General features: G+C 40.2%; 1 protein-coding gene across 1 annotated transcript in view; it reads left to right on the top strand.

Annotated features, from left to right (window-relative positions):
* CA10 (carbonic anhydrase 10 (inactive)) overlaps positions 1 to 27275 on the top strand; it is a 157663-nt gene that overhangs the window by 104716 nt on the left and 25672 nt on the right. Inside the window, exon 6 of the mRNA XM_085240097.1 lies at positions 16653 to 16838. Within this exon, the coding sequence (XP_085096223.1) occupies positions 16653 to 16838 (186 nt within the window). The remainder of the gene's footprint in view (positions 1 to 16652; positions 16839 to 27275) is intronic.

The raw sequence follows: 27275 nt of genomic DNA on the forward strand, positions 1-27275 counted from the left end.
CGTTTCCCATTTGCATGGACAAAAAGAATGCCAGGCTCCATATAAATGACTGGCAAGAGTTTCCTGGAGCCTATTGCAGTTGATAGAAGTTCTTTGATAAATATATTTCAATGAAGCCTTTTTAAGCTATGTTATATTTCATGGGATGCTTATATGGTAATTCTTAGAAACTGGTTTTCTGCATAAAATATAAGATATGTTGATGCACTCGTATGTATGTGAGAACAGGAGGTTGGGTTTGCCACATACGGAGAAAATGTACAATTTTGGGCTCCCAAATGGCATCTTTACGTAACTGTTAGAAGATTTAGAGCTGAACTGCTGCTGTGATGACAAAAAAGAGAGAGAGCGAGAAACATCAAACTAATGGTAAATAAATATTTGCACACTCATACACATATATGATACACATTAATTACTAATTAAATGTCACAGGACAAGGAACAACAGCTGCTAGCTGTATTTTCCATAGTGAATAAGTCTGTGAGAATTTAAATGTAACATGAAAAACAGATTTGAATCCCTTCCTGTATTTTGCAGGTACTGTTAAATATTCCCTGAAGTTTTCCATTCCCAAATATTTTTAGTAGTAAGCAGATGTTTTTCTTTTTAAAAGTGTTTGGATTCTGTGTAATGACAGGTTTTTCTCTAAACAAGATTTTGCTTCAGAAAGAATAGAGATTTGCTAGTTACCAATCCAGCACGTCGCAGAGATTACAAATACTATATATCAGGGTCTTACAAAGAGAGCACGGTTTGACAGCAGTTTGAAAACTGATCTCTTGCATATGAGAGTCAGTATGAATCCACGGCTGTGTAAATCTCAGCAAGGACAATTTTTAATAAGCAACTTTCTGGTTTTATTTTGCCATGGCCAATTAGCTGCCAGCAGGTTCGTATTGGCTCTGGCTCTGGGCCACCCGTGTCAGCAGCAGCTCGGAGATGTCTGTCTGAGCTCCATCACACAGCATGGACATGCCCACCATTGATCTAATTTTGTTCCACTCAAATGCTGCTGTTTCAATGGAAGCAGAGGAAGCACAGTGCTGCTGCTCGTGGAAAGCCAGCCTGAAGGCTTCAGTGCACCGCTTCAGAGCCGGACGTTTGTGCAGCGAGCTGAGCGGGGGGAAGAGCAGGAAAGCCTTGTGGGATCTGATCAGCGTGTCGGTGTGGATGAAAAGCAGATGTGTCCTGCTTTATCCCCAAACACTGTGACAGAGAAGGAAGAATAGAAGAAATTTCAGCTCTGCTTAGCAGCCCTTGGCAATATGGAAATGTGGTAACCTGCAGCCGAAAATGGAAATTTAAACAGCCCTTGAGATGTGTGCAAGAGATGGCGAGCTCCTCCCGAGGATCTGCCCAGGAAAAGGGAATGTATAAAGACTGCAGAACTGAGCGTGACGGCTGCGTGGAAGTGTTTGCTCATTAAAGTTTGTAAGAAGAAATGGATGCTTTGATTTTGCCTCAGTTCATGCTGGAACCTGTTGCATCCTGTAATAGTAGCTAATAGCTATTATCAGATGCCATTAAGTGGGCTTTTTTAGTTTGACACATTGATGTCATGAGTTTTAGGGGACTTTGTACGTTTCTGCTAGAATGCACCTAAGCTTCCTGCTTGTCAAAGTCAGCTCCTCCTGCTCATTTCTAGAGTTTTCATTTGAAATGAAACTCATCTTTCTCAAAAAATTGTTTACAGTTCCTTTATCACTACTTGCTTTCATAAGTGCTGTCAGCGTCTATGATTCTCTCTGTACTTCAGAACCTGCTCACATTTGGGTATTCATAAAGGTAATAAAATACATTTGATTTTTCCCTGCAACAAGCCTGAGGGCCCTGTTTATAGGATATCTCATAGTCATGCTGTGTTAATTCCATTTATGTGCACGTTCAGCTGCAGCTTTCAAACAAAATAATGATCACTCTGCCTCAGCGGGGTGAAGATTGTATTTTTCAGTATAATCAAGTTCCAGAAAATAGAAACACTCCATGTCATGAGCGAGAAAGTGTCTGCATAGTAAATACCATAATTAATTTAAAAATGATTAATATTAACTAGAATTAATGTTAATCAGAACAACTGATTCACTGCTGCATAATCTGGATGTACACATGGAGCACACTCAGATCAAAACTTGCTAAGGACGTACCACAAAGTTTAAACAAAACTTTTCATGCTAACACCTCACTTGCATGGTGTGTCCACACTGAAGGATGCTGAACAGTCCCACAGCTGTGCTCACAAAACAGAGCCTAGGAATACTTTGGCTTGACTTTGAAAAATCGCAGGGCCTCAATTGCTCAGAGAGCTCTTCGTGCCTCACCGCCCTTTGTTAGTCAGCTCAGGGTTCTGGCTGCTTCCCTCCCCATTAGTTGAGCCATTTTGGAGCTTTACTGCTCTGAAAGGTGCTTGCCAGCTCTCTGCTGCAGTCCTGCAGCGATGCAACACCCACCAGGCTGCTTGCTGGCAGCAGTGCAAGACCTGAACATCTGTGTCCCTCCGAGCTCGGAGTCTGCAGCTCTCCCACTGATTCCTGCCGTCAGTCAGAAAGCGTGGAAGTGGAAAATAAGCCCCAAGCCACAGCTCGTCCTAAAGCATAGCCGTAATCCGCCCCAGTGTTTGTGGTTCAAACAATCACTAACAACAGCATCAGCAGCAGAGACGCTGAAGATAGGCTGGTAACAGATCAGAAGGATATTGGGAAACATGAAGAAGCTCCTTAATTAATTTCTAATCCTTTTTCAGCCTTAATCTTCTTTTTCATAGTAAGATCTGGCATTACACATTTTCTGCACACATGCTTTCTAGATGATGTAGATTAAGCCTTAGGTCTCTGATTTGCTAGAAGCAGCATGTCAGTAGGTTAGCTCTTACTGCAGCCACGTATTGCAATACTGTGGGATTATTCTGTCTGGGGTGATATAGCCGGCTGAAATATTAATTAACAGTATGTGGAGTTCATCCAGTCACCCAAGGTTTTAAACTATGCTTTCTTCTGTGCTTCTCAAGGTTTTGTTCAGTCTTTTTGATGTGACTGGTGCTGCTTTCCTCGTACATTAATTTCAGAATAAGACTTGCATAAGAAAACGCAGTGGTGGGGGATAAGGGTTTCTGAATGCTTCATGGCCAGGGCAGGGGGCACAGTTCTGTTTTGAGTGCATACTGGCTGTCCAAATACAATCAGTGGACTATTTCATATCAATTCTTAGTACAGTATCTTCTAATCTATGATGTAAATACAGAAAATAAATAGATAGGACTCACTGATATAACAAATATAAGTGCAAGACAGGTAGTCAGCAGTGCGTGCTGAATGGCAGAGCTCTGTACTCCTGACAAGACAAATATCAAATTTCTCTGCTAGACTTTTCTGTGCCTTTCTCCACACATATCCTATAGCAGAATCTGAAGCCACCCGGTTTGGGATGTTTGAAATGTTTATGTTAGAAAATTCTACCCCTATAAAATACTGTAGCAAAATAGCTTCAGAATCCCAAAAAATAATCACAATGGGCTTTTTCTCAGTTCTTTCTATAGAACCTTCTGGGCGTCCCTACAGCTAAATAAGAATTTTCCACAAGCCAGGTTGTTGGGTATTTTTTAATGAGGAGTTACTGAAATTTACAACTAATTCTCTGGTCAGTTATCACCCGATCTTGCTTCTGCTGATTTCAATCAGGGAATCTCAGGGTATAGATACAAAAGGATATGTTCATCCTTTTAAACTCAGAAGCAAGGCTAGGCTAGTGCTGACAGCACTGTGTTGTATGCTCTTACAGCACTGCTAGAGTCTGCTGAGCAGCCTTGGTCAGGAGAAAAATGTGAGCCTGGATGATGCCCCACTGTGTGGCAATGAAAGGCTGGGCATTTCCTGAACATCATTAGTTAGACAGAAAGAAAACCCACAGGATTTGTCAGGATTTAGGTACCTTTCAGGAAGCAAACTGTACTCAGAAATTCTTCTGCAAACATCACGAAGAGACACGCAGAACGAATAATGGTTCTACTCAGAAGAACAGAAAAACCTAGGGACCTTTCTGCACGTGTTTAACCTGTTCCAGGGGTACGTAGAACAGGTATCACAGGAAAAGCAGGCTTACAGTTATAACTGAGAGCTACCTAAATATATAGGAGAGTAAAAGGGACAGCAAACTAACCAAATCATTGAACAACAAAGGGAAGAAAATCACAGATGAAAACATTAGGATTAGTATTTTCCTGATAGCCTGAGGGGCATATTTAGGAGTTTCCTAGGATGTGAAGAGCAGCCCCTTCTATTGAAATGTTATCATTTCTAGATTTCTATTTACTCAGGGCTTCTGAGAATCAGGTCACGTCTACTCAAGCGCCTGAATGTGGAAGAAGCTGACCTAGATCAGTACTTCTCAGCCTTTCAGTGTACATGAGCCACTGGTTCAGGTGTCTGCAGGTCCCTCAGCAGGCAGCAGCTCGTGGCTGTGTGCAGTCAGACATGGGGGCTCTGATGTCCTCCATCTGTGTGAGCATCAGACCTGAGCTTGAGGAACGCTGACCCGAGGCTGGAATTTTTTTGCTAGAAGTTGTTGGTTTCATTTTGTTTTGCTTTCACTTGACAGAGAATACAAGGGATGAGAGGCATGGATTTAAGAGTACTAAGCCTTTTTTTAATATATAAATGAGGGGAAAAAAAAAAAAAAAAAGCAACAGCATTTAAACCAGGAACCCAAAATCCCATGAAGGTGATTTGGCCATAACGTCTTTGTTCAGATTTTTACTCAGTACTCATTACTGCACTGTCAGTTGCCAGCTTGTATACACCACATTTTGTTCAGCAATCATTTTGTGGCTCAAAAGAAAGCTACCGTAAAATACCCAGCACTGTTCAGTGAATACATAGCCCTGGCAGGACGTGCAAATAGGTGCCTATGTGTTTTGATAACTGTGGATATGCTGTCAGTCCAAGAACAGCTTTGAATGTGCACAAAGATATGGCTTTGATACAGCAGCTACAATCACTTTTGAGGTGGAGGTTAAAATATCAAAAACATTTCCTTATTTCAAACTGAAACATTTTAGGATGTTTGTCCCTACATTTATCTCATTCAAGTTTATTGCAGGGAAGGATTTTGTAGTGCTTCCAACTTACATATTTTCTGTAGTACCAGCGATGCCACCATCATGGCAATTTTCTGCCCCTTTACCAAAGAGAACTGTCGGTCAGGTAAGTAACTTTTTCACTAAGCAGACTGAGCAGACAGTGTCTAAAGGCACCATTATATTCCTTGGCATGTGCAAAGCTTTCATGCGTTCAGAGAAAAGAAAGATAAATTCCAGATGAAATACACTTCTGCAATTACAAGTGACTTTTCGAATGCTATGTGTTGACCCAGCCACTGGGTTTCACCTTTCCTCTCTGTGATTAGCCACAATGCTATCTTCGGAGTTTGGTGTGTACCCTGGGCCTTCAGCAACACGACCCAGGCCGGGGATAAGAATGGCACAATGAAATCATTGCTCTGGCACTGAGCTGTAGGACTGCTGCACACCTGCTGCCATTGGGCAGCACAGCTCTGTGCTCGGGGAGCGAGGTGCCCGTACCAGGGATGGGGCTGATGGGCTGTCAGTGAGGCTGCCCGTGGGCAGAACTTCATTTGGTGACTTAAGGTGTGCTTGGGAGGATGTGGCTTTTATTCCTGAGAAAAGGAAATCTACCACAGAAACTTCTAGGTAGACGTATCTGTCCATTTTTTATATGCAGCAGATTTGGTCCAACGTCCTTATTGCAAGTGAATGTCGACAATAAAAGAATAACGGATTGGAGTTCTAGCAAAAACTTCCCCTATAAATTCAGCCATTTGCCAAGTCAGTTGATGCCCTACTTTCCGGGCTGTCATAGCAGGCAATTCTGAACAGTCTCTGCTTATTAAAAATGGAGTACTAAAATCAATATAGCAATATCTTGTTGGAGAAAATTCAATTTATCAACAGGTTTGTCATTTTAAAGATGATTAAAGGAGTTGTTTATTAGGCATCATCTAGACTTTAGAAATAGTTGGTGTGAAAATAATAAGACATAAGCCACAATAGACTTACAAATCTCCCAATTGCACCAGGGAGTGGATATTTTTCTGTTAGCGCAGACCCGTAAAGATTTCCTGTCTTTATGTTAGACTCCATCGGTCACCAACTATATATTAAAAACAGGTGCTGCTCTCAGATTTCAGTAGCTCTGGGGCAGACCCATTATTCAGAACCCAAGAGCATCCAAAATAGTTAGAAATACCAGAAGTCCTCTGTTTCTCACTAATGTCGTGTAATAAATACTTCTTCTGATCTTCACTTTAGAAAGTTCCAGTTCGATTTCTGCCTACGTTCTCTCTAGTTAGTAAGAACATAAGAACATTTAAAATATTTCTGGTTACCATTTTTTGTTTTAAAGAGTCGAATTTATTTTTCTTTTATTTCTGTCTTTACTGCAGTTCTACTTTTCTCAACATAAAAAAATACACAAATGTTTTTGAGGTGAATAAAATGAGTAAAGTAAAACTGGCCTCTGGTAAACAGAAACAGTAATATTTGTTCCTGGGAAAGCGAAGTTATTCACCTTATTTAAAGAATTAGAAAAACCAGGACAAAGCAGCTCTCTTCTATCGCTCAAAAAAATGAAAGTGAAAAATGCTACTGGGCAGAATAGCTTATGATTTTTGCATGTCACAAAGGATTTGCCTTGACACGTAATGAATTTTATCGAGGTCAAATTTCAAGTTATCTAAATACTAGTTTACCTCCAGAGATACAAGGAAATTATTTTGCAGTAACCGTGCATTTTTCCCTGGCAGTGATTTGGGAAGCAACTTGTGAAATGCACCGCTCTCAAAAACTTGTTACAGTTCTGCTAACAAAAGCTGATCAAACTTCTATCCCTTTCATGGTTAAAAGCTGAGCTGTACAGATCCTCCTTTCCATCTCCACTGTTCTGGAGTTGCAGGGAAGCATTACTGTGCTTCTCTGGCTGTGCCACCATCAGGCACTGCCATCTCCCTTCCCAGGTGTCAGTTCTTGGGCCCTGCAGGAGCTTCGTGGCTGCAGAGATGTAAGAGATGTAACCCCTCGCAGCTCAGCACCACCCGGTCCTGTGCTCAGCCCCACACTGAGATAAGGGAGAGAACTGGAAAATGTGAAAGCGTCAGAACTGCTGGGTTGACATAAGGACAGTTTAATAATAACAAAAGAGAAGGAAGGGAAAGCAGACAAACAAGTGAAGCACAGCACAATTGCTCGCTACCAGCCAAGCATGCCCAGCCACCAGCAGCAGCCCCCCGGCCCTGGTGTCAGTGCTCAGCATGGTGCCATATGGGACAGGGAGTCTCTCCGGTCGCTCTGGGTCAGCTCTCCCAGCTCTGTCCCTCCCAGCTGCTTTATCCCCAGAGCAGCGTGGGAAGCTGGCAGTCCTTGACATGAGCCACTACTCAGCAACAACTCAAACATTGTGCGTGACCAACATTGTTCCCATCCTGAATCCAAAGCACTGCACCATCCCAGCACCATGCTCCATCCAAGTCAAAACCAGGACAGGTGCACAAAGGATTTCAAAAACCAGCAGTGGCCACTTCTTTATTTTAGAGGTTTTATGAAAATTTAATAGGCATAGAAACGCAGACCTTCCTGACAGCAGAAGAATTAGAGAAATGGTGTTTTCAGTCTCTTGTAAAATTGTATCATTAAACTTAATAATGGTATGTTTTGATTGCGGCATAAAACAGATGAACTTTGTATGCACATCCTTCACCCTGCTCAGAACCCATATGCATCTCAGTCATTCAGACAGCAATCTAATGCTATGGATGCACAACAGCAGGAAGGTTTTGCCAACTCATTAATCTAGGCCTGTGTGTGAGGATGGGCATTTTTCTTTCTTTTTCTATCCACAGAAATTAGCAAAAAAAGAAAATATTTTATTTCTGTATATATACAGATAAATGCTTATGACAAAATGCGTATCTGCATGTAGGCAGGTGGAGGGATGGATGTGATGAGTGCATTAGAAGTAAAGTGGTGACTGTACTAATAACCTTCACTTCCTTACAGTGTTATTTACTTCTTAGACTGAAAAATACATAGGCCACTCCAAAAGTAATGCCTTCTATTTATTTCTATGGTAACTATAACAATAGAAGGAGCACAATAGCACTATTTTATAGAGCAAATTCTCAGCTGCAAAATATAATTTTTCAACATAGCCATCCACCACTGTGTATTTATGCCAGAGATGAACAAGAACTGTGTGCCATCTATAACCATCTAGATGACCATCCAGAAGGTGGCATGTCTTTCATGTTGCTGTTGCCATTGCTGAAACACACCACCAAACCCTCTCGGCCCCACACCCACTGCTTGGTCCCCACCAGCTTTCAGAAAGTGTCAGTGAATGTCAGTGGGTGTCAGTTTTTCTGCAGTTATTTTTTCAGTGACATCCCTTTGCTCCATATGCACTTGCATGTCAGATGGTCCCTCTGCTGCCATTGGAAAGCTGCTGGCATTCCAATCAAAGAACATTTTGAAGATCAGTGCATCTTAAGATCACTCATTAAATAGCGACTCAATTAGAGCCTCAGAATTTTAACACTCTCTACTTTAGTTTTGAAAGCCCTATATAAAATGAAAAGAGAAACTTTTTGTCTGAATTTCTCATCAGTTTGTAGGTTTCTGTACCTTTTGAAAATGCACTTAAACCTTCAGATTTAAACAGGCAGCTCTGACATCCTTTCATCAGAGACAAAAATTATTCTTAACACAGATTTTAATGAGGATTCTTCAATCTAAAATCTTGTTACAGATCACTAGATTAAATTAGGGTAATGGGTTCTCTAAGCCTCAGTTATTCTCTCAATTACTTATTGACTTAGCCTCATTCTAAACTAAGGTTAATGAACGAAAAAGAACATGCAAACATAATTTCTCCCTCTCCTTTCACATAATGCTTATAACTGTCAGACCAAAAGATACAACTTGTCACCAGTGGTCAGAACGTGGCTGTGGAAGCACAGGGTTGTGGGTCACAGAGCCTAGTCCTGCAGGTACAGTACATGTCTGGATTAGAAGACCCAAGACATCTTTTTTGAGCTTTGGAGTGCAGAGCAGACACGTGGCACCTCACAACAACTCCTCTAGCTCTGCTAATAAACCAAAGGCACTCCAGATTCTACCACAGTCAGGACTGCTGCTGGAGCACTGTTGGGTATTTATACAAAGCCAGTCATCTCAGGATGGAGTCTATGACCCATCCTATTTCTGACCACATATAACTCAGAACTTGACACAATTCCTTCACCATTTTACTTGGATAAAGTGAGCCTGATTACTTTTGCCTTTCCTGCTAAATAACTGCATGCTATCTACATTGATACTGCACATTTCTGCTGCACATGAAGAAGTCTGCTAAGGCTACATTGCAGTGTAACTTGTTTTTACACATTCCTCTTCCATGCTCCACTTTACCAGCAAAAATTCAGGCTGGTTTCAGGACTCTACATAGTAGATGACAGACTTCGAGATCCAGTCTGCTTTCCTACAGCAAAACATCCTTAATGATTCCTTTTTTCACACCAAACAGCATGTAATGGATCCCAACATGCAGGATGCTCTCAGTATCAAGATGCATCCCGTACTTAAAATCCTTACTGGTCCCTGAAGGCTTTCAGCCAGCGCTGATGGAAGCTGTCCAGTCACAGAAGTCAGTTTTTCTGCTTGCTTATTTCAATAACTTAGTTTTAATTTAGAAATCTAGTGAAAGCTCTGGGATCTAAGTCATCTGCTACACGTGGTTTGAATGAATTTGGAATATTTTAGATGAAGGAGAGCAGTAAACATAAACACATACATGCAGCAATTATTAAGCTAGTCGCCATAAATTTTGCTACATCTGCTTTAGACTTCACAGATACTAACAGGGAAAAATCAGTGCATTAATGTAGTAGTGGAAATGTATTAAAGTGCCTTATTATCCCTAGAAGGCAGCATGTGGCATATAGGCTCTGTGGGGTATTACCTATGGCCTAGGAGCAGTTCCATTCCTTCCCATCCATGGCATGTAATTATCTCAGGCTAAACATGACCCTATGGGTCTCCTATTAAAATCATATTTTTATTACAGAACGGTGTATACATTATTGAAGCACATTATTTTGATCACTGAGAAATTGACATATTGTGCTCATTAACCAGTAAGCCTGAATATTTAATTTATGAAGTTGTTTCACGATTTCTCAGATCAGTCACTTAAGGGAAATAAAGAGGAGAATTGCAGCCCAGTGAACGGGAGGGATTCGTCCTGACAATGGGGCCTTTAAAAATGTGTGTCATCATATTTGAGACATGACATTAAGCAGGTAAATGCATTAATTAGACTCATTAACATCATTTCCTTTTCAAAACTTATCAACAAACAAGACAAAAAAGTTATTTTAATCTTTGCCCTTCTCTCTTACATTTTCCCATCTGTGTCCTCCCATCAGATATTGGTGATGGTGAGGTCTGCTGTTCCAATTATGTCACATCATGTGCTGCTCCTTCACTTCTGTCCCACTGCTCAAACCACACTTTCTGAACCTAACGACACGGAACAAGGCTGTGTCACAAACCAAACCCAACTAACAAACTATTCTCGTTTTAGTTTTCTGCCTGGCTGTGGAAATCCCCGTGGCAGAGGTGATGGCCATGCGGGATGGGTCAACAGTGCTCTCTGCCGGCAGCAGGGAAAGGCTGCAAGAAACAGCTGCAAGCTAAATTATACAGCATGAAGTACTTCGAATACATATCTATGGCGAGATGTTTTTATGCAAATCTATAGAAGATGATGATTTAAAAGGTCAGGAAGCAAGTTGTTTACTGCAAACATAATTTTGCAGATGCTGCTATGCTCACGGTGTTTCAATGGTTTCCTTACACAAGGCTGCATAAATAGAGTTTAAAGAGAAGACAGGGAAAAAGTATTATGATATTCAAACGTACAAAGGCTTACCAAATGTGCTTGAATGCTCCATAGGGGAAAAAAAACCAAACCCAACTTGTTTAAGAACAAAGTATAAAAGTCCTTCTACTTTCTGGCATAGGCCCCATATTAACAACTGATAGAAAATCAAAGCAGCAGCATAAAACTAATTCTAAAACCAACCAGACGCCATAAGCACAATATTAAGAAAATGTACATTCTTGTATGACCGCTGCTTTGAAGGAAGGTAATTCTGCTGCAGAGAACTAAGCAGTGTGCCTTAGAGGATTACATGTGAATTTCTAGTTCAGTGTGATGCTCAGCCGTGGTCCCTAAGTCAGATTCCAAACTACATGCTTGCCCTGAAGTCTATGGAAACTCTGTTTTCCAGTCCTACAGAAGTCTGTTTTGTACCAGAGAGAGATACAAGGGGTGTCCTACAGCACAGTCATTGCAAATCAATGAGAACAATATTTCGTATTGCTGAACAAGGTCTGGTCAAGATACTATGAACAACAACAACAACAAAATCATTAAGAAAAGGACTTTGCTTGCAGTACTCAGAAAAACATTATTTGGTTGCTACTGTAGTTAAAAACTCAGGCTCGGGTGACCTGAGCTACAGCACGAGGTGCTGTATGGCAGTGGGACAACCCTGCATAAGTCTGGAAGGAAACCAAACACTCGGTGTTAATGCTTACATACCCTGGTCGGCCTGAAGACAGTTGCATATTTGTTTTTGCGTTAGTGAAGCTCTTTGAGTCCCTTAGATGACAGATGCTACTTCAATCTTAGTATTGGTGTTTTCATGTTTCCATGGAACCCTGCTCCCTCCTTAAACCTCTTAAAGCCACAGGTTGGGCAGAAAACTGATGGCTGCCTCCCATAGAATCCAGTCTGCAGTCACTGGGACATCTACTGCTCTTGCTGTGTTGATAGGGAATGGCAGAAAGCAGAGGCAGTGATAAAACAAGTGCTGTTAACAGCTCAGGTGCTGTTTGTAGGGCAGAAAGCCCACCGCCCCTGGAGCCTGCAGAGCTGCAAGAGCATAAGACTTCAAGGGGAGGATATGGGAGCCATGCGGTGGGTGACAGAAGTGTGGTTATTGCAGGATGTAAAACCAAGGCATTACAACATCTTCAAAACACCCTTCAATTCTTAGTGATTTGCTTCCCTACACAGTGCTAGGCTTTCTTTGGACTGTATCTATTTTCATCCCAAAGAAAGAAACAGCTAAAACCCCAGATAAGATCCAAGGACACCACAGCAGGCAGCCATACACAATTGATTTTCCTGCTTCCTTACATTCAGTGCTGCTCCGCTGACAGGTACTGATACGAGTGAAAAAATATTTTTGGAACTGATCTTCAGGCCACTGTTACCTGAATAAATCCAAAATGCTGAGAGACTGTTTCACCATTTTGTGGAGGCCCTTGGGAAGCAGAGAGCTGCTGGAAAGTGGTGACAATGAGCCAGCAGCAGAGCATGGGATGAAGGGCACAGAATCCAGCTCAGCTCCCTCACCTTTCCTCTTGCAATCCCTGCTTGTGTTACTGGCACAGCTTTACCGCAAAACACGCTTCATTTTCCGAGGCTTTTCCTGCACAGCCTTTTGAAGGCAGTTTTATCATAGATTATAATGTAGTGATGTAGAACATGAAAGTTCTGAAAAATATTTAGTTCAGGACCAGTTTCAGAAGAAAAGAGTAAGTGAACAAGATTCGGGGTTAACAGGGACACGATGAAATGCTTCCATAACTGCAGGGTTAAAGAGCAACATCAGGAAAAATTATTTCCTCTACTTTTTTTTCTAATGGTCATTAAAAATCTATGATGTTTCAAGATAAACATGGCCAAAGAATTCACAGTAGTTAGTTATGTACTTCTGCTGACCTTGTATTCTTACAACCAAACAGCAGAATTTGGACTTTTTGTGACTGTAGGGCTAGTGAGTTACACACAGATACATGAGCACCCAGATCTCACTTAGAAATGCAGCGCTGCATACATTAGTGTGCCTGTGTGGCTGCCTTGCATCAAGATAAAGAGAGAATAATGCTGCTGGGGAATTGTGTGCACAAAGCTCTGTGAAGCAAGAATTAAAATGAATGAGATTAAATGGAAAATAACACATCAGGAATATGTTAATAATTTAATTAAAGTCTACCAAAGTTGAAATATTCCACAATTAAGGTTGAAGCCCATCAACATTCTCTGTTCTACTTGGGGATTTTGCCATAGGTAAAATTACCAGTTCAGAAACATTTCTCAATGTTTGAGGAAAACTGGGTCAACTGAGAGTGTGGTGGCATCGTTAACTTTGAAAATGTTGGATGTAGCTGTTTTCTCAGACAGATTTTTAAGGATGCTTTAATAAATTTCTTCAGCGCAGCCTTATTTCTAGCACGTCAGATAAATGTGAACATTGATTGTTTTCAAAAACACAAGAGGGCAATTACTGCTTTTTTTTCCCCCAGCCTGGTTTGCTGTTTTTTCATCTTTACCCAACCTTGTTTAAATAGAACTGTGCGTACATTTAAGTCAAGTAGAAACACAGAACAGAAATGTTAGTAATAGGGCAGCAGGAGGCCGTGACTGTGAAGGACATGGCACCAAAGGTAAATTTGACGCTTTAAGGTAACAGTTACACAACTCTTAGCTGAGCTTGGCATTACCCTTTCTACATCACCCCTTTAAAGCACTCCCCATAACACTTTATCCAATCCACAGACAAGGCTGTGCTCAGCAGTAGTGGATGCTGTCGCAAATAGCAGGCAGAGCCAAGTCCTCCCCCTCAGAGCCCCCCTACCACCTGTTCTGCAGCAGGGCACACAGCAGACAGACAACACCCCTACAAAACCACACACAGCTTCACTGTCCACAAAACCAGGCGACTTCCATGCTCTCAAGTGACTGTGCACCATCACTTTAAAGGCTCAGTACATAAAGTATAGAAAGTCCCTCTCTGGTCAGTAATTCACATAATGAGCAGGATCAGAATCTGCTTTTTCTCCAGTTGCAGTGAGAAGTGTACATGGAGGAAACAGGACAGGAAGTTTTCTGCTGGCAACAATGCCAACAATGCCAGACAGACTTCTATTTCCTGCACAGTGCTTTCCTACTGAGCGTAATGCATTTCTCAACTGAGCTTGCAAGCAGCAGGTGACTGCACTGTGCCCTGAAACTGAAAGTAGTTGTACTTGGAAAGTACGCTTTTAAAGGTCGTGAGATGCTCAGTTTGTATATGAAGCAGACAACCCTGCACTGCAACAATTTCAGACAGCAGTCCAGTGATACTTGCCATGATCAGCCACAGTCTTATTGTACAAACATGGCAAATCAGAAAGTCTCCAGAAATTAAAAATAAAATAAAAGTCTTTAGCATTTCCATCTTTCATTCATAAGTAATCTGAGTAAATGGCAAACATAAGACACTTTTGCTCTTGTAGTGATCAAATGCCCTTAATAGAAATGCCATTAAAAGCCTTGATGGTAGAGAAGAAATGGCACAGAGACGTCAGGGGCCATTTGCCTGGGATCTGGATGGAAATATGTGGTTCTTCCCACATGCACACTCTCAGAACAAGAGAACCAGTGCCCCAGTTAAGCCTAAAAATGCTGAAAAAAAGACAAACCCATGCATTTTTTATATTGAATATCTTGAATTTTGTCCTTCCTGGTGATGAGTTCGTATGCCTGCGCGGGAGGTTCTTGTGGTTTCACTTAGGTGTTCAGCTCTCCCTGCAGGTGGGAAATGAGGCATGTCGGATACTTCAGCTCATTACTGGTATTTTTTACCTGCCGTAATGTAGGGAAATCCTGCTTTAGAATGGACAATACAATCTCATTACAAGCACTGCGTCTTTATGAAAGGGAAAATGAGAAAGACAAATGCTACTCCTGCTCATGAATTTGTCTCTTATCATTTCCCCTCTCTGCTCTACAGAGAGTTATTTCATTCATATTAGAGGTTATTTGGGTCACTTTTATCTAAGGAGAGAAAATAATGGTAACCTAATTTGAGATTGGTGGCAATTTAAGTAAGAAAATGGATTCGGAATATTTTGCACTGTTGCTAAATTTAACGGAGTGCTCAGTGAAGTGTGAGCTTTCAGATGTGAATAGGAGGCTTTCAGCCATTTCCCCCTATTTGTTTTTCAACTGCATTTCTTAGCACTGTTAGCAATTTCATCTCATCCACCCGCAGCGTACTTAAACTGCATTCAACAACCTGACCTTTCACATGTTAAACTAAACTTGGTATTTAATTATTTGGTATGCAAAGTCAAGCAGAAAACTAAGGAGCAGTTACAGATAAAATCATGGTGTTTTACTGGAGATGAATGGGAATATTTGCATTTACTGCTTTTCTAAAACCATTTGAAACTGTTTATTTTGAATGCGAATAAACAAAACATAGACGACGTATATCAAAGTTTAAAATAACCACGGCAGTCAAAACCTGTTTCATCTCATTCATTTGGCTGCATCACACACTCTGCGCAGTATAATTTTTTTACAACATACTGTGCAACAAAACAGGTCATTTAAATTCTGTAATTACTATTACAGATAAAATGACACTGCGGCAATGTTAATTACTGTAGTACTGATGTAGTATAGGATATAATACATAATAGTCATGTCTTTAATTTTAAATTGAAGTGCAACAAAGCATATTATTGCTATCCTTCCTCTTCTTAACGTAAATGAATGCTATTCAAGTGTAGCATTTGCATCCACGCAGAACATTCTTAAATAAATTACTCTTCTACTTTACCTCAAGCTGGCACATTGCACTTTTCGATGACATGTAAGTTAAGGAACCTCTTGCTGTAGGAACTTCTCCTGTGACAGAGGTAAATGTGACAGAGGTAAATGTGACAGAATTATATTCTGTCAAAAAAAAAAGATTTCTACAATTGCTTTCTTTTTCATCAGAGGAAACTTAAATCAGTTTTCAAATGAAGTGTACCATTCAATCTTTTTAAAAATAAAGCTGAATCTCAAAGATCATTACAGCTACTTCAAGTGTAGGAGGAATTGGAGATATTCACCAAACCATAATTAACTTTGTACCACTGTGGCCAAAACTTCTGGCAACTGTAGAATATCCAGAACAGAGAGCCTTGCAGAAGAGGACAGTGAATGGTTTGACCTGCAGCAACAGAATAAGAGCAGGGCTCCCTCCTTTATGAATAATTATCTCTCTGCTTTTGCAACACCTTTACTTTTAGATAACTCTGTTATGAAAATGAAAGAAGAAAAAAAATGAGTTAAATTTCAGATTTGTTCAAATGTACTTAAATAATTTATACCAGCAGAAATGTCCCCATTTACAGTGGAAAAAATTTAGTAATGAAGTCACTACTCAGATTTTGGATGAGAAATATTCTAAAAGCCTACTTATTTAGAATATAATAGTCTCACTCTTTGTGCTAACCATGTGCCCCTGGATAGAACAGCTACATATGGATTCACAGAAATATTTTAATGTACAGTGTAAAATTCACACACTTGAAGCATGTCCTCAGGTCGCGTATTTCATCACACAGTAATAATGAGATACAGTGCTACATTTAAAAGAAGATGTGTAGGATGTAAAAGTTTGCATTATGTGTAATTGGTCTCAAGGAATTACAAATGATATTGAAAAAAACACTTTTTATCCCTTATTTTGTTTAGGTCAGCGGGACAATGTATAATACAGGGAGACACGTTTCTCTACGATTAGACAAAGAGCATTTGGTCAACATCTCTGGAGGGCCGATGACGTACAGCCACCGCCTGGAGGAAATCCGGTTACACTTCGGAAGTGAGGACAGCCAGGGATCAGAGCACCTTCTCAATGGACAGGCGTTCTCTGGGGAGGTATGTCAGCATATTCCGAGTGACAAATGAAGCAGCATGGAATGGTACCCTTTTCATTTCCACCTGAAGGTATTTGCAAACCAATTTACAGCAAAAAAATTGTTTCCCTTAATCCAGTGTGGAATCCAGGTTTTGTATTACTTTTTATTCCCAGCCCATCCATGGCTAAATGTGAGAGTCGTATTTAAAAAGAAGCTGTTTAACTGCTCTTGTGGACACCTTGTGTTCACAAATACACTGCTTACAAAGCAACCAAATATGCCTTGGTGGATCCTTTAGCTGCCAGTATCTCCCTGCCACATATCTTAACAAATAAGGCAATGCTTCAGAATAACCACAGGGATTATTTTTTAAGAGACTCTGTAAGTATCCTATTACCTTTCTTTTGATCAAAGATCAAAACGAATAGATTTTTCATAGTAAAGAACTTTGTTGGGGAAGAGTGAATTACCATCTGTAATATCTATCACAGATTCTGGTGATCAGACAGTTAATGAGTGTTATTTTCTTTGGTGTTGTGCAGCAGCAGTTATTTAAGAGCAGGGCATTAACTGTAAGATTGTCAAATGATGTTATAATTGATGGCAATTATTTACTTTGAAAAGCTTCCTAGGTACATAACATAACCAGCAGCAGGTTTTTCATGAAATTACTCATGTTTTACACAACTGACTTCTGGTTGCCTTGTTTAAATTCTATGATAAGTCAGCATAAAATGTATGACTCTTTTAAGAGCTTAAGGTTAGGTGCTTTATAGTAAACTAGGTATTTGCTTAGCTAATCTTATTTACAGGAGAGAGATACCCAAATGAAAGCAGTTTGAACAAGAAAGAAGTATCCAGCTGAAACACACCACTACGCTACATACAACATATCAGAATTGTTTCAGATGTTTTCAAAGGAATAGACAAGTTAGAAATTCATCACTCATAGACTGTAACAAAAAGTAAATGTGTAGAGCATTTTTGCGATATGCTCGATGTTAATACTTAACTAGGCTCTGTGACTTCAAAAATAGAAGTTTCGAAGCACAGCAGTAAGCGCAGCTGGCACTGGATTGAAAGACCTTAACCTTCTTCTCTAGAGACTAAACATGACAGTTTATCTCCTTCAGCCTTCCTTCCTGCAGCCAGGTTAATACTGACCTAACATTCCTTCAAACAGCTGTACCTGAGCCACTGTCCTATTATGTTTGAAATACCACTGACTAACTTAAAGAAGGTCCACATCAAAATGCCAAATGATGCAGTGAGACTTCAAAGTGGAGCTAGCGATGGTTTCTTGGAGGAGAGCAGGGTAGCAAAGCAGCTGCTCAGCTGGGAGAGCTACAGATGCTGCTGGCCCAGCTGCCCACCATCACCGAATGCCCGACTGCCTGCGAGCACCATGGGAGTTCCCTGCACAGCCTTCCATGAAATCAGTCAGGATGTACCTTAGGTGCTGCACAGCTGAGCTGTCCCACTTGCCAACCAGAGCCCTAGTTTAAATGCCCTAAATCTCTTCCAGGCAGTGCTCATTTCCATTTATTGGTCAAATAGAAAAGTCAGCTTTCTACCTTTGTTTCCTGCCATCAATGGTGAAATAGTGTGAATAGCTTCCTCTACCCTCTGTGTTGCCTCTGGAGTCTCTAGATCAAGGCCATCACCTTCCTATTATTTCTGAATTACTGCAATAATACATTTTGTCAATATTAGGTATTATTTGCTTTCGCAGACCTCAGTTCTCTATTAATAAAAGCAGAAAATCTAGCTAAGTGGAAACCACTGTCAGTTGGTCAGTGGTGCATCGCTGGATCCACAATATAGGAAGGATTCATCTAATTATCTGAATTCCTCTACTGTGAATGGAAGAAGATTGGCATCTTCAGAGGATGAGCATTCCTGATAGCTAGAGACAAATCTCTTAGGACAGGACAAATCACACAGTGGAAATGTATCTGCCTTGACAAGAGAGCAGACAAACAGCTGGCCAAGTAGCTTAGATTAGATGTCTCCATTTTGGATGGTGGAGATGAATTCTAACCTTCAAGGATGTGCTTTTCAAAGTTTCAGATAGCCATTTTGGGCAGTCAAACAAGTGAACTCCAGTAAGGTCAAGTGTTAATTATCAATTTGGATCTGTATCTTCACAGTTAAGTCTTATTTATAAAACACATACTGTTTCCAAAGCACAAACACAGAGTCAAATAAATCATGTTGAATAACATAGGTGCAAATTTTTAGTAAAGGATGGCAGCTGACAGTGTTCTTAGGGTGCACATTCACCCATACAAGTGCTATCTATATAAGTTATTTCCAATAAGCTCTCAGCACTAGGAGATGCAATGTTTACAGCTCCCAACAACTAGAATGACAAACTATAGACAAGTTAGCTGAGTTTATGATTGAGTACATGACTTTGTAAGATAACATATGCTTTCAAAGAAAGCTGCTGCTAATTATTATCACTCCTGTGATACTGTCAGAGGAGATAGGATAAAGAAAAATAACTACATTAATTTAATTTAGGTTGTGCAGCAACCACAGCAGTGAAGATTTTCTGGTTTGGGCTTTAGCAGGTGAAGGCAACCAGAGAAAAATCATTGCAGGATTCCACCACTTGGTTGCTGGTTGCACAGTAATGCCCATGACGCTTCCTTGTTGCTGTTGTTCTTATTTATTTTGGACACAGTAACTATGGCATTTACTACAACCTCTGTCTTGCTATAGGAACTATTCCTGAGTTACCCAAGCAGTGTGATTCAATTCAATCCCCTCTTTTCCACCAACACTGACACATTAACATCAGCTCACTGGAGAGGGGAGGGGAGCCTTGGGCAGCTGGGGGGCAGAGCATCCCTCCCTAAGAGCACTGGAAACTTAGACTGGCTCAAACAAACCAGAGTTAAATCCAAATCCAGGGAAGGCTGAAGCTGCTAAGCAGCTCCATTATATTTTCAATTACGAGCAGTTTTCTTTACGCATCTGGAAATCAAGCCTAAGATCCACGCTAAGTAAGAGGCCTGTTTTCAGAATGCTTTTTTTTTTTTTTTGCATAGCAAAGATGTTCTGCAAGAGCACAGGCACTCAGCAAGCTGGAGAGCACTGGAGTGGTACCATGGAATGAAAAACATCCAGAAATAGCAATTTGTTTCAAAATGTACCATGGTCTGAGCGATACTGAGAGGCTTGTAATTTCCAGGCTCTAGGTGTTAAAGTTTATCAAGAAAGATCTGGGTACCTTTTAGCTCCTGATGATCACTTCAGTAGACAAAATAACTGAACTAATGCCTAAATAGTTTCAATATAAGGGCTTTAAAAATGAGTCTCAGATATCATCAATACATTTAACACTGCTAACATAGAAAGAATGAAAGGGTTTGGAATGTTTAAATAAATAAATTGACCATTTGTTTGTGCCTCAGATGCATACTCGCATTCAATTCTCTACTCTTTGTGTGAGCATCCTACTATGGTGAAGCAGTTCAAAGAAAATCTTGGCTCAAGCAAAGAGCACAACTAAGACACCAATCATTCATGTCTACTGTTTAATGTCTCCATGCAAAACTGCTTCTAACATAAGTGCCTGTATCATTAATGAGACCATCTTCTGTCAGAAAGGAAGATACAGTAGAATAGTGCTGCTGTTTGAGCTCTGTCTACCTTGTTAAAATATAAAAAAAATAAAGGTACCTGAACCTACAAGATTCATTTTAAGCTTTACTCCAACTACCTCGAGGCTGCGCATTGTAGTAGTCTTATCTACATAGAGGAAGAAAGTCAAGGAGCTTAATTATTTGATGTTATGCACTTTTCAAACAAGCCTCCATAGTCCAGAATATAGATATGCACGTATAAAGCAAAGATGTATTCTTTTCTGCCAACCAAGTTATCTTCTGAAAGCCTACTGACAGACATTATAAGGACAAAATGACTTCACCTCCTACATAAGAAATAAAATGATAACCATGAAGTATCTGGATAAATGAACATACGTTGCATCTACACAGAAAGTTGGAAACCAAGATTTGTTTTTTTCTGCTGCAAAAGCCAATAAAAAATTGAAGCAAAATATAAGAAAACAGAGGTAGGAGAAGGAGGCTAGAAATTCTGAAACACCAGCCTTCTACTACTTCATTTTCTACGTGAAATCAAGCAAATTTTACATGAGTAGGGAACTTTGAATGATAGTGAAGGATTATTTATCAGAGAGATCAGTGTTGCAAATCCAACTACTGATATTTTTAGAAGCAGGACTGACAGATAAACAGCCTGTGTGAAACATCAGGCCGGCTGAAATAATTTAATCCAGTCTTCTGCAGAATTAGAACAATCTCAACTGCTAAATCAGAAAAAGTGATATTGTCATGGAGGCCTTCTGCACACCTCTGATTTGCCTGTGTAGGTCTGAATAACCTCTCCCAAAATGCTTCTGTTGGTATTCTTATACCAAGCAGAAAAACTTTACTGGAATAGTTTTGATACAACCATATATGAATTATGACTTCAGTGATGCTGGTGAAACAAAGCAAGTCAGCCCACCAGCAGGTCAGAGGAAACTGTAGGCACAGGCTGACCCTAGATGTAGTGCTTGTTCCAAGCTGCAAGCCAGCCACATCTCCTTTTATTGGATGAGGCCCTAATTTCTTCCAAAGGTAAATGTTAGCCATGCCTCTCCGTAACATTTGGCTCAGGCCTCTGCCTCCTTTTCTGCATTTTGCACAAAAACATGTTTTCCTCAGACATTTCCCTGTGCAATATTTACTGTCCTCCATCCAAGCCTGGACTTCTGTTTGCTTTTTTTTCCCTGTAGGATCCTCACTGATGTGAGGATTTGAGATTCTACCAAGGCTGTTCAGCAAAATACAGGGTAGCACATAGTCCTTCCTCAGGAAAGGCAGGTTAAAGCAGCAGATGATGTCCATTGCCATAGGTTGTCTGTATTTTGGAAATTTTGTTAGAAATGATACGGGTCATTTTTAAGTGTTGCAGCCAGAAGATAAGTTTACTATATTCCTGTGCTGATTAATGTTGAAAAATAAGCCTCTGAGGGCAGTACCAGATGAGGGAACACATGTCTAATGGAAGGGTGGTTTAGTAAAATCTCTATAACCTTCAGATTGATGTTCAGCTTCAGAGGAGAAAGTCAATAGGATAATGAATTGAACTGCTAGAGGAATAGAACATAAATCAGGAAGAGGTGGAGGTATTGTCGTTACTGCAGCATAAGGAGACTGTTCACATGAGTAATTCACAATCATGGGAGATGAGCACCACATCAGGAGCAGAAATGCACCTCTGTCCACCCCAAAGTCTACAGGTGGGTTTCACCAGAAATGTTACAAGATGCTCATACACACAAAAGCAGAGTTACAGTTCAAAAGCCACGCTTATTAAAATTGACTACTATAGTTTTCTAACCCAAAATCAAATTTTGTTTTTTCTGTTAGGTGGCTTTTATCGCAGATAAATATAAGAAAATAGCAGTGAGCAGTGTATCTGCACAAACTGACCACCAATGGTGTGCCAGTTTAAGAGTTCTGAATTATCCACTGCGAATTCTATTCCACTCTCAACTGACTGCACAGGGAAATTGGCATTTTAACAGAGCTGTGATGCAGGAGCAGAGTGCCCAGTCCATCTCCTTTTAATGCTATGTGGTGACACAATGCCTGCCCCCTGCATCTGGACCACAGGACTTTAAGTGTGGTCCACCAGGGGAGATGATCAGACAGCAGGACGTACGGGAAGGCGTGTTGGAAACCAATGCTATTTGGTGAAGTGAAATTCATCAGAAATATTTTTAAATATTCCCAAAATACATCCCAAAGAAAAATGAGCTGATAAAGCAAGTTGCTAAGCAAAAGCAAAAGAGTTGTTGACTAAATGCTAAGGCATTTTCTGTACCTGAACCCAGGAATAAAACAGTAGGTGACATCAGTGTGGTATAAATGGAAAGGGAAGATAAAAGGATATACTTCTGTTCACTGTATATTTTCCTGTCAGCTACAGATTATATTATTCCAGAAGCACTGCATGAAGTAGCACACAATAATTAACCATAGTTTGTTCTTCTAAACATGGGGTGAAGTATCATTGTTTATTTTTCATCCTCTCCATGTATGTGGGTGTTCCTTGCCAGAAAACTTTTCTCCTTTGGAACCTGCTGTTCTGAATCTTACAGACTATCCGTCCTTTAACAGAATTGCAAGAACTGCCTGAGCAAACTACAAGCTCTATGAAGCTGTCAGTTTGTGTTCATGTAGCAGCACAACAAAGTATCTGCTGCTTGGAATAGTAAATGTTGAATTTCTTTGATATGGAGAGAAACAGATCCCCTTCAGTAATAAATATATTTTTGCACATGTTTAGATTTCAGATACCAACTGTTCTCATTTCTGGGGGGAGGGGAAGTGGAAGAGAGTGTCAGTGTACTGAGAGCACAGTCTGTCACAAACTGTAATCTAAATCCCCTTGGTGCCTCAATTTTAAAATCCAGCATCATAAAGCAATAAGGTGGAGTTTTTCTGCTTATAGTAGCAGCTGTAGGATTTGCTCTTTTAAACCACTGGGACAGTAAAACATTCAGCCCTCTAAACCTCTGGTGTCACTTACGAAGTATTCACTTTGCCTTATTCCAAATGATTCTAATTTGCTTGGGATGGCTTTACTTGATATTAAGTGATTCTTCTTTAATTAAAGAGCAATTTACCTCTGCAGCCAAAAAACTGCATTTGTTCTGCAATGGGTTTTATGTTACTTGGGAATCAGTTTTCCATTACGCTTCTCATAAATTTTAACTTTTTCCACAAATGTATTTAATGTAACACTCCAGAGAAAGGAGGAATCAAACTAATTCTGTACTCAGAAGTTCCTGCAGCCATTCCTGGGCAACCACAAAACAAAATAAAAAGCGAGCTTGTATGAAGTTTTATCATCTTCACAATTTACAAAAGGAATAAAAAACAGGGAGTGATTATTGCTATCATATTGCTAGACAAAACTATCATGAAAGCCTCAGCTCAGTCTCTTTTAAGTGATGCTTTCTCTGGCTGGAAGATAAATACTGGCAATCAGACCATTAACAGAAGAATCCAAAGCTAAACAATGGATGACACAAAAGCCTTCAAGTTCCATCACCAAACCCAATGAAATTTCTCAGGCAGTTGCATGTTAGGTGCTGGGCACTCACAGCCATAAGTATCTGGGTTATGCTGACTTGATTCATACCCAGTTCTGGCCCTTCTTAGGGCCAGAGAGAATAAGAATGGCCCCTATAGCCTCCAAAGCCAGAATTCACTTTGGAATCTGGCTCCAGTAATGCTGGGGTTACTCTGAACAAATGGAAGAACTTCCAACATCATGGTGACCCCATTCCTGCATGTTCCAGGCTTGTTGGCCAGCCCTTCTTGTGGCAGGCAGGAATTCCTGGCTCATACCTCATCTTTCCCACATCTCATCTGGACTCTCTGATCACTGGCATTTAGGACTGAATTAGCCCAGGAGTCTTTCTCCAGGAAGCAGCCTGACATTTTGCTCCTCCCTGATAATAATTGTTGTTGTCTAACATGCTGTAGCAGTTGTGAAGCCTTACCATTTACTCTCTAACCTTCAGTTTATTTCTGTAGCTTCAGCTCCTCCTTTGTTAAGTCTTTGTCCCTTACCTTATGTTTAATAGTTTCTTAAGAATCATTAAGAGGTGTTTCAGTACTGTAGTAAAAAGACAACTAAATCATGTCAATGCTAGTGAACTTTTTATTACATGTGAGGTTGGAGAGCTGCAGTTTTCATTTAGCATACTACTTTGACCTTCCACCACCACTGTAGACCTCTCCTTAATTAAAAGCACACAAGCATACACTGCCTCCAAGAAAGACAAGACATTTTGACTTTGAGGTATTTCATTTTAACCAGCTAATTCATCAACAATTTCAATAAGGACTGAGAAGGAAATACTTTTAAACATTATTTCGTATCACAAAATAGTGACAGATAATGGATTTGCATGTTTTATGAACAATAAAGAGAAGTGAACTTACATCGTTACTGTTTTACAAGCGTGTTCTCTAATTATTACAATTAGGTCAGCTTCTCAGGCATACCTATCTTTAAAACAGTACATGATAGCAGGCACATCAGCATTAACTCTACAGAGAAAGAGAATTCACAAGGTTAAAACATTTCTTTAAGGCCCGTTTTCTTTCTACTTATCTTTTAATATCTCACCTTTACCTGTCTGCACCTTATCTCTGGATAAACTACTGGAAATCACACATCTGCCAAGATTTGCTGGATTCAAACTCATCAGAAATGAACAGAATGAGAAAGTTACTTTTCAGTAGGTTTGTCTTTTTCTCCACTTTAACTGCCACAAAAACATTCCCTAACTGACACTTTGCCACAGACATGTTAGAAAAGCACCATATACAAAGTTATTACTCTGGAAGTTTTTCCAAAGAGAATTCTGGATCTTAGCTAGGAAGATCCATTACTGTCCATCCCATTACTGTCCATCTATCATATCAGCTTCTATTTACCATTTCTTATCAACATATGAACACGTCACTCCCAGGAAAATCTGCTAATAGCAGAATCAGTCAATTACACAGTCATTCTACTTACCCTTCAGTACAGGACTGTAATATTCCCTCAAATACATAATTCCTATGGATCAAAAACGGATCTGTACATTTTCATTCTGAAGGCATATTCAGTGTGAACGCAATACATGGGGCGTATTTTGTTATGTGTTTTTTTGTCATTTTCTCTTTATCGATTTCTCTCCTGGTTCCTTGAGTCCTCCAACAATGTAATCACAAAGCATTCGAGGACTTCTCTGTCACCTTATATGCTGTCACCAACCCAGTCAGTTACATTGAAGCCTACACCCAAAGCAAAGCAAAGCATGTGGGTATTGTCTTTACAGGCCATCATTTTTTCACATTCATTCAGGACTCAATATTACAGTATCCATGGCTATGTGAGTTTGGCCACCCAGTTCTCACCTGATGTTTTTTTTCCTACCTGCCTCACAAGTCTGAAATACTCTGACAAAGTTGTGTAGAAAGTTTTCCATCAAAATATCAATGCAGCACTTTTTCACTAGACTAAACAAGCAGAGGAGCATGGATTTCAAATTTGGTTCTAAGATTCTCCAGAAGAAGCAAGAAACAAACCCCAATCCTTTTTTTGTTTTCTGAGAGAACAAAAAAAGCTTATGCTAATATACATAAAAGATACATAAAAGATGAATTGGTGCACTAGTCTGAAACAGGGAATCATGATTCAGAAAAGGATAAAAGGCTTCTTAGAACCAGAACTGTACTCCAGCTGTCAAGTGATTTGAGGTTAGTGTTCATCTCTTGCTCTCTTCACTTAAAAAACAGGGAAAGGTCAATAAAATATCATAAAAATATGCTACCAATAAAAGCATAATTAAAATACATTGAGTATTTGCGGAAATACCCATCATGGGTGAAACTTAAAACCCTCTATAACACACTTTCCCTACCAGGACACACCTATTCTTCAAACACATAAACAAGTCACCAAAGAGACAGTCAGAGCTGTAATTCTAATTCTGCATGTTGTGAAATCTCTTTGTTGCTTTGAGCCTTGAGAATTGTTTCTAAACAGCAATGTAGCATTGACCTGCAGGGACAGTTTTACCTGAAATACAAATTACTGCACCAAAAGTGTTCCAGTTAAGTCAGATTTTGGCACATATTGTTCCATCTTTAACTTCAGAGCAGTGGTCACAGTGAGCTGTTTCCAGCGAGGTGGGCTAATAGGCAAGCTGGGAAGAAAGGCACTGCTGTGGTTTTGAACAGTACAATTCATCCCTGACCATGCTGGCTTTCTGCTTCAGGCATGGTAGAGCTGGAAGAGAGGCAGTAGACAAGAATATTTCTATGTGCTTCCAGCACTGCAAATCACAGCCCAACCCTAACAGTTCTGGTTTAAGGCAGAGTTCTCTACAGGAATCTGAAAGCTCCCAAGCAGTAGGTACCCAGATTGCCCCTTTGACAATCTGCCTCTATCTACAAACAATCCTTTATGCACGTTTATTGTCTTGCTGAGGAGAGGAACACCAAAGGAAAACCAACAAATTGCTGTAAGGTAGGCGAGGGTGATGAAACGTTGGGTGTCCAGACTGTTGACTAAATCAACAGACATGCTGGCAGGAAATCAGGCAGATATCCAACAGCCTCTGTTTGTTTTTCAGCAAAAGTTCTTTGAAATCAAGTTCTCTCCACAAGGTACTTTGGTTTTGACATGTAAGCGTTTTCCAGCAAAACCCTTTTTCAGCAAAAAAAAATCCCAGCTAGTTCTGCTTCTGATTACTGCAAGGCCTTATTCTGTGTGAAGCCCAAGGGTGTGTTCAGTCAAGAGGATTTTCACTGTTTGATTTGTAGCTTAGAGCCTTAGAGTGCTGTTTCTCAGTTACAAAAGATGCAAT

The sequence above is a fragment of the Meleagris gallopavo genome, chromosome 20 (assembly GCF_905368555.1).
Source record: "Meleagris gallopavo chromosome 20, MGAL_WU_HG_1.1, whole genome shotgun sequence".
Taxonomy (NCBI): Eukaryota; Metazoa; Chordata; class Aves; order Galliformes; family Phasianidae; genus Meleagris; species Meleagris gallopavo.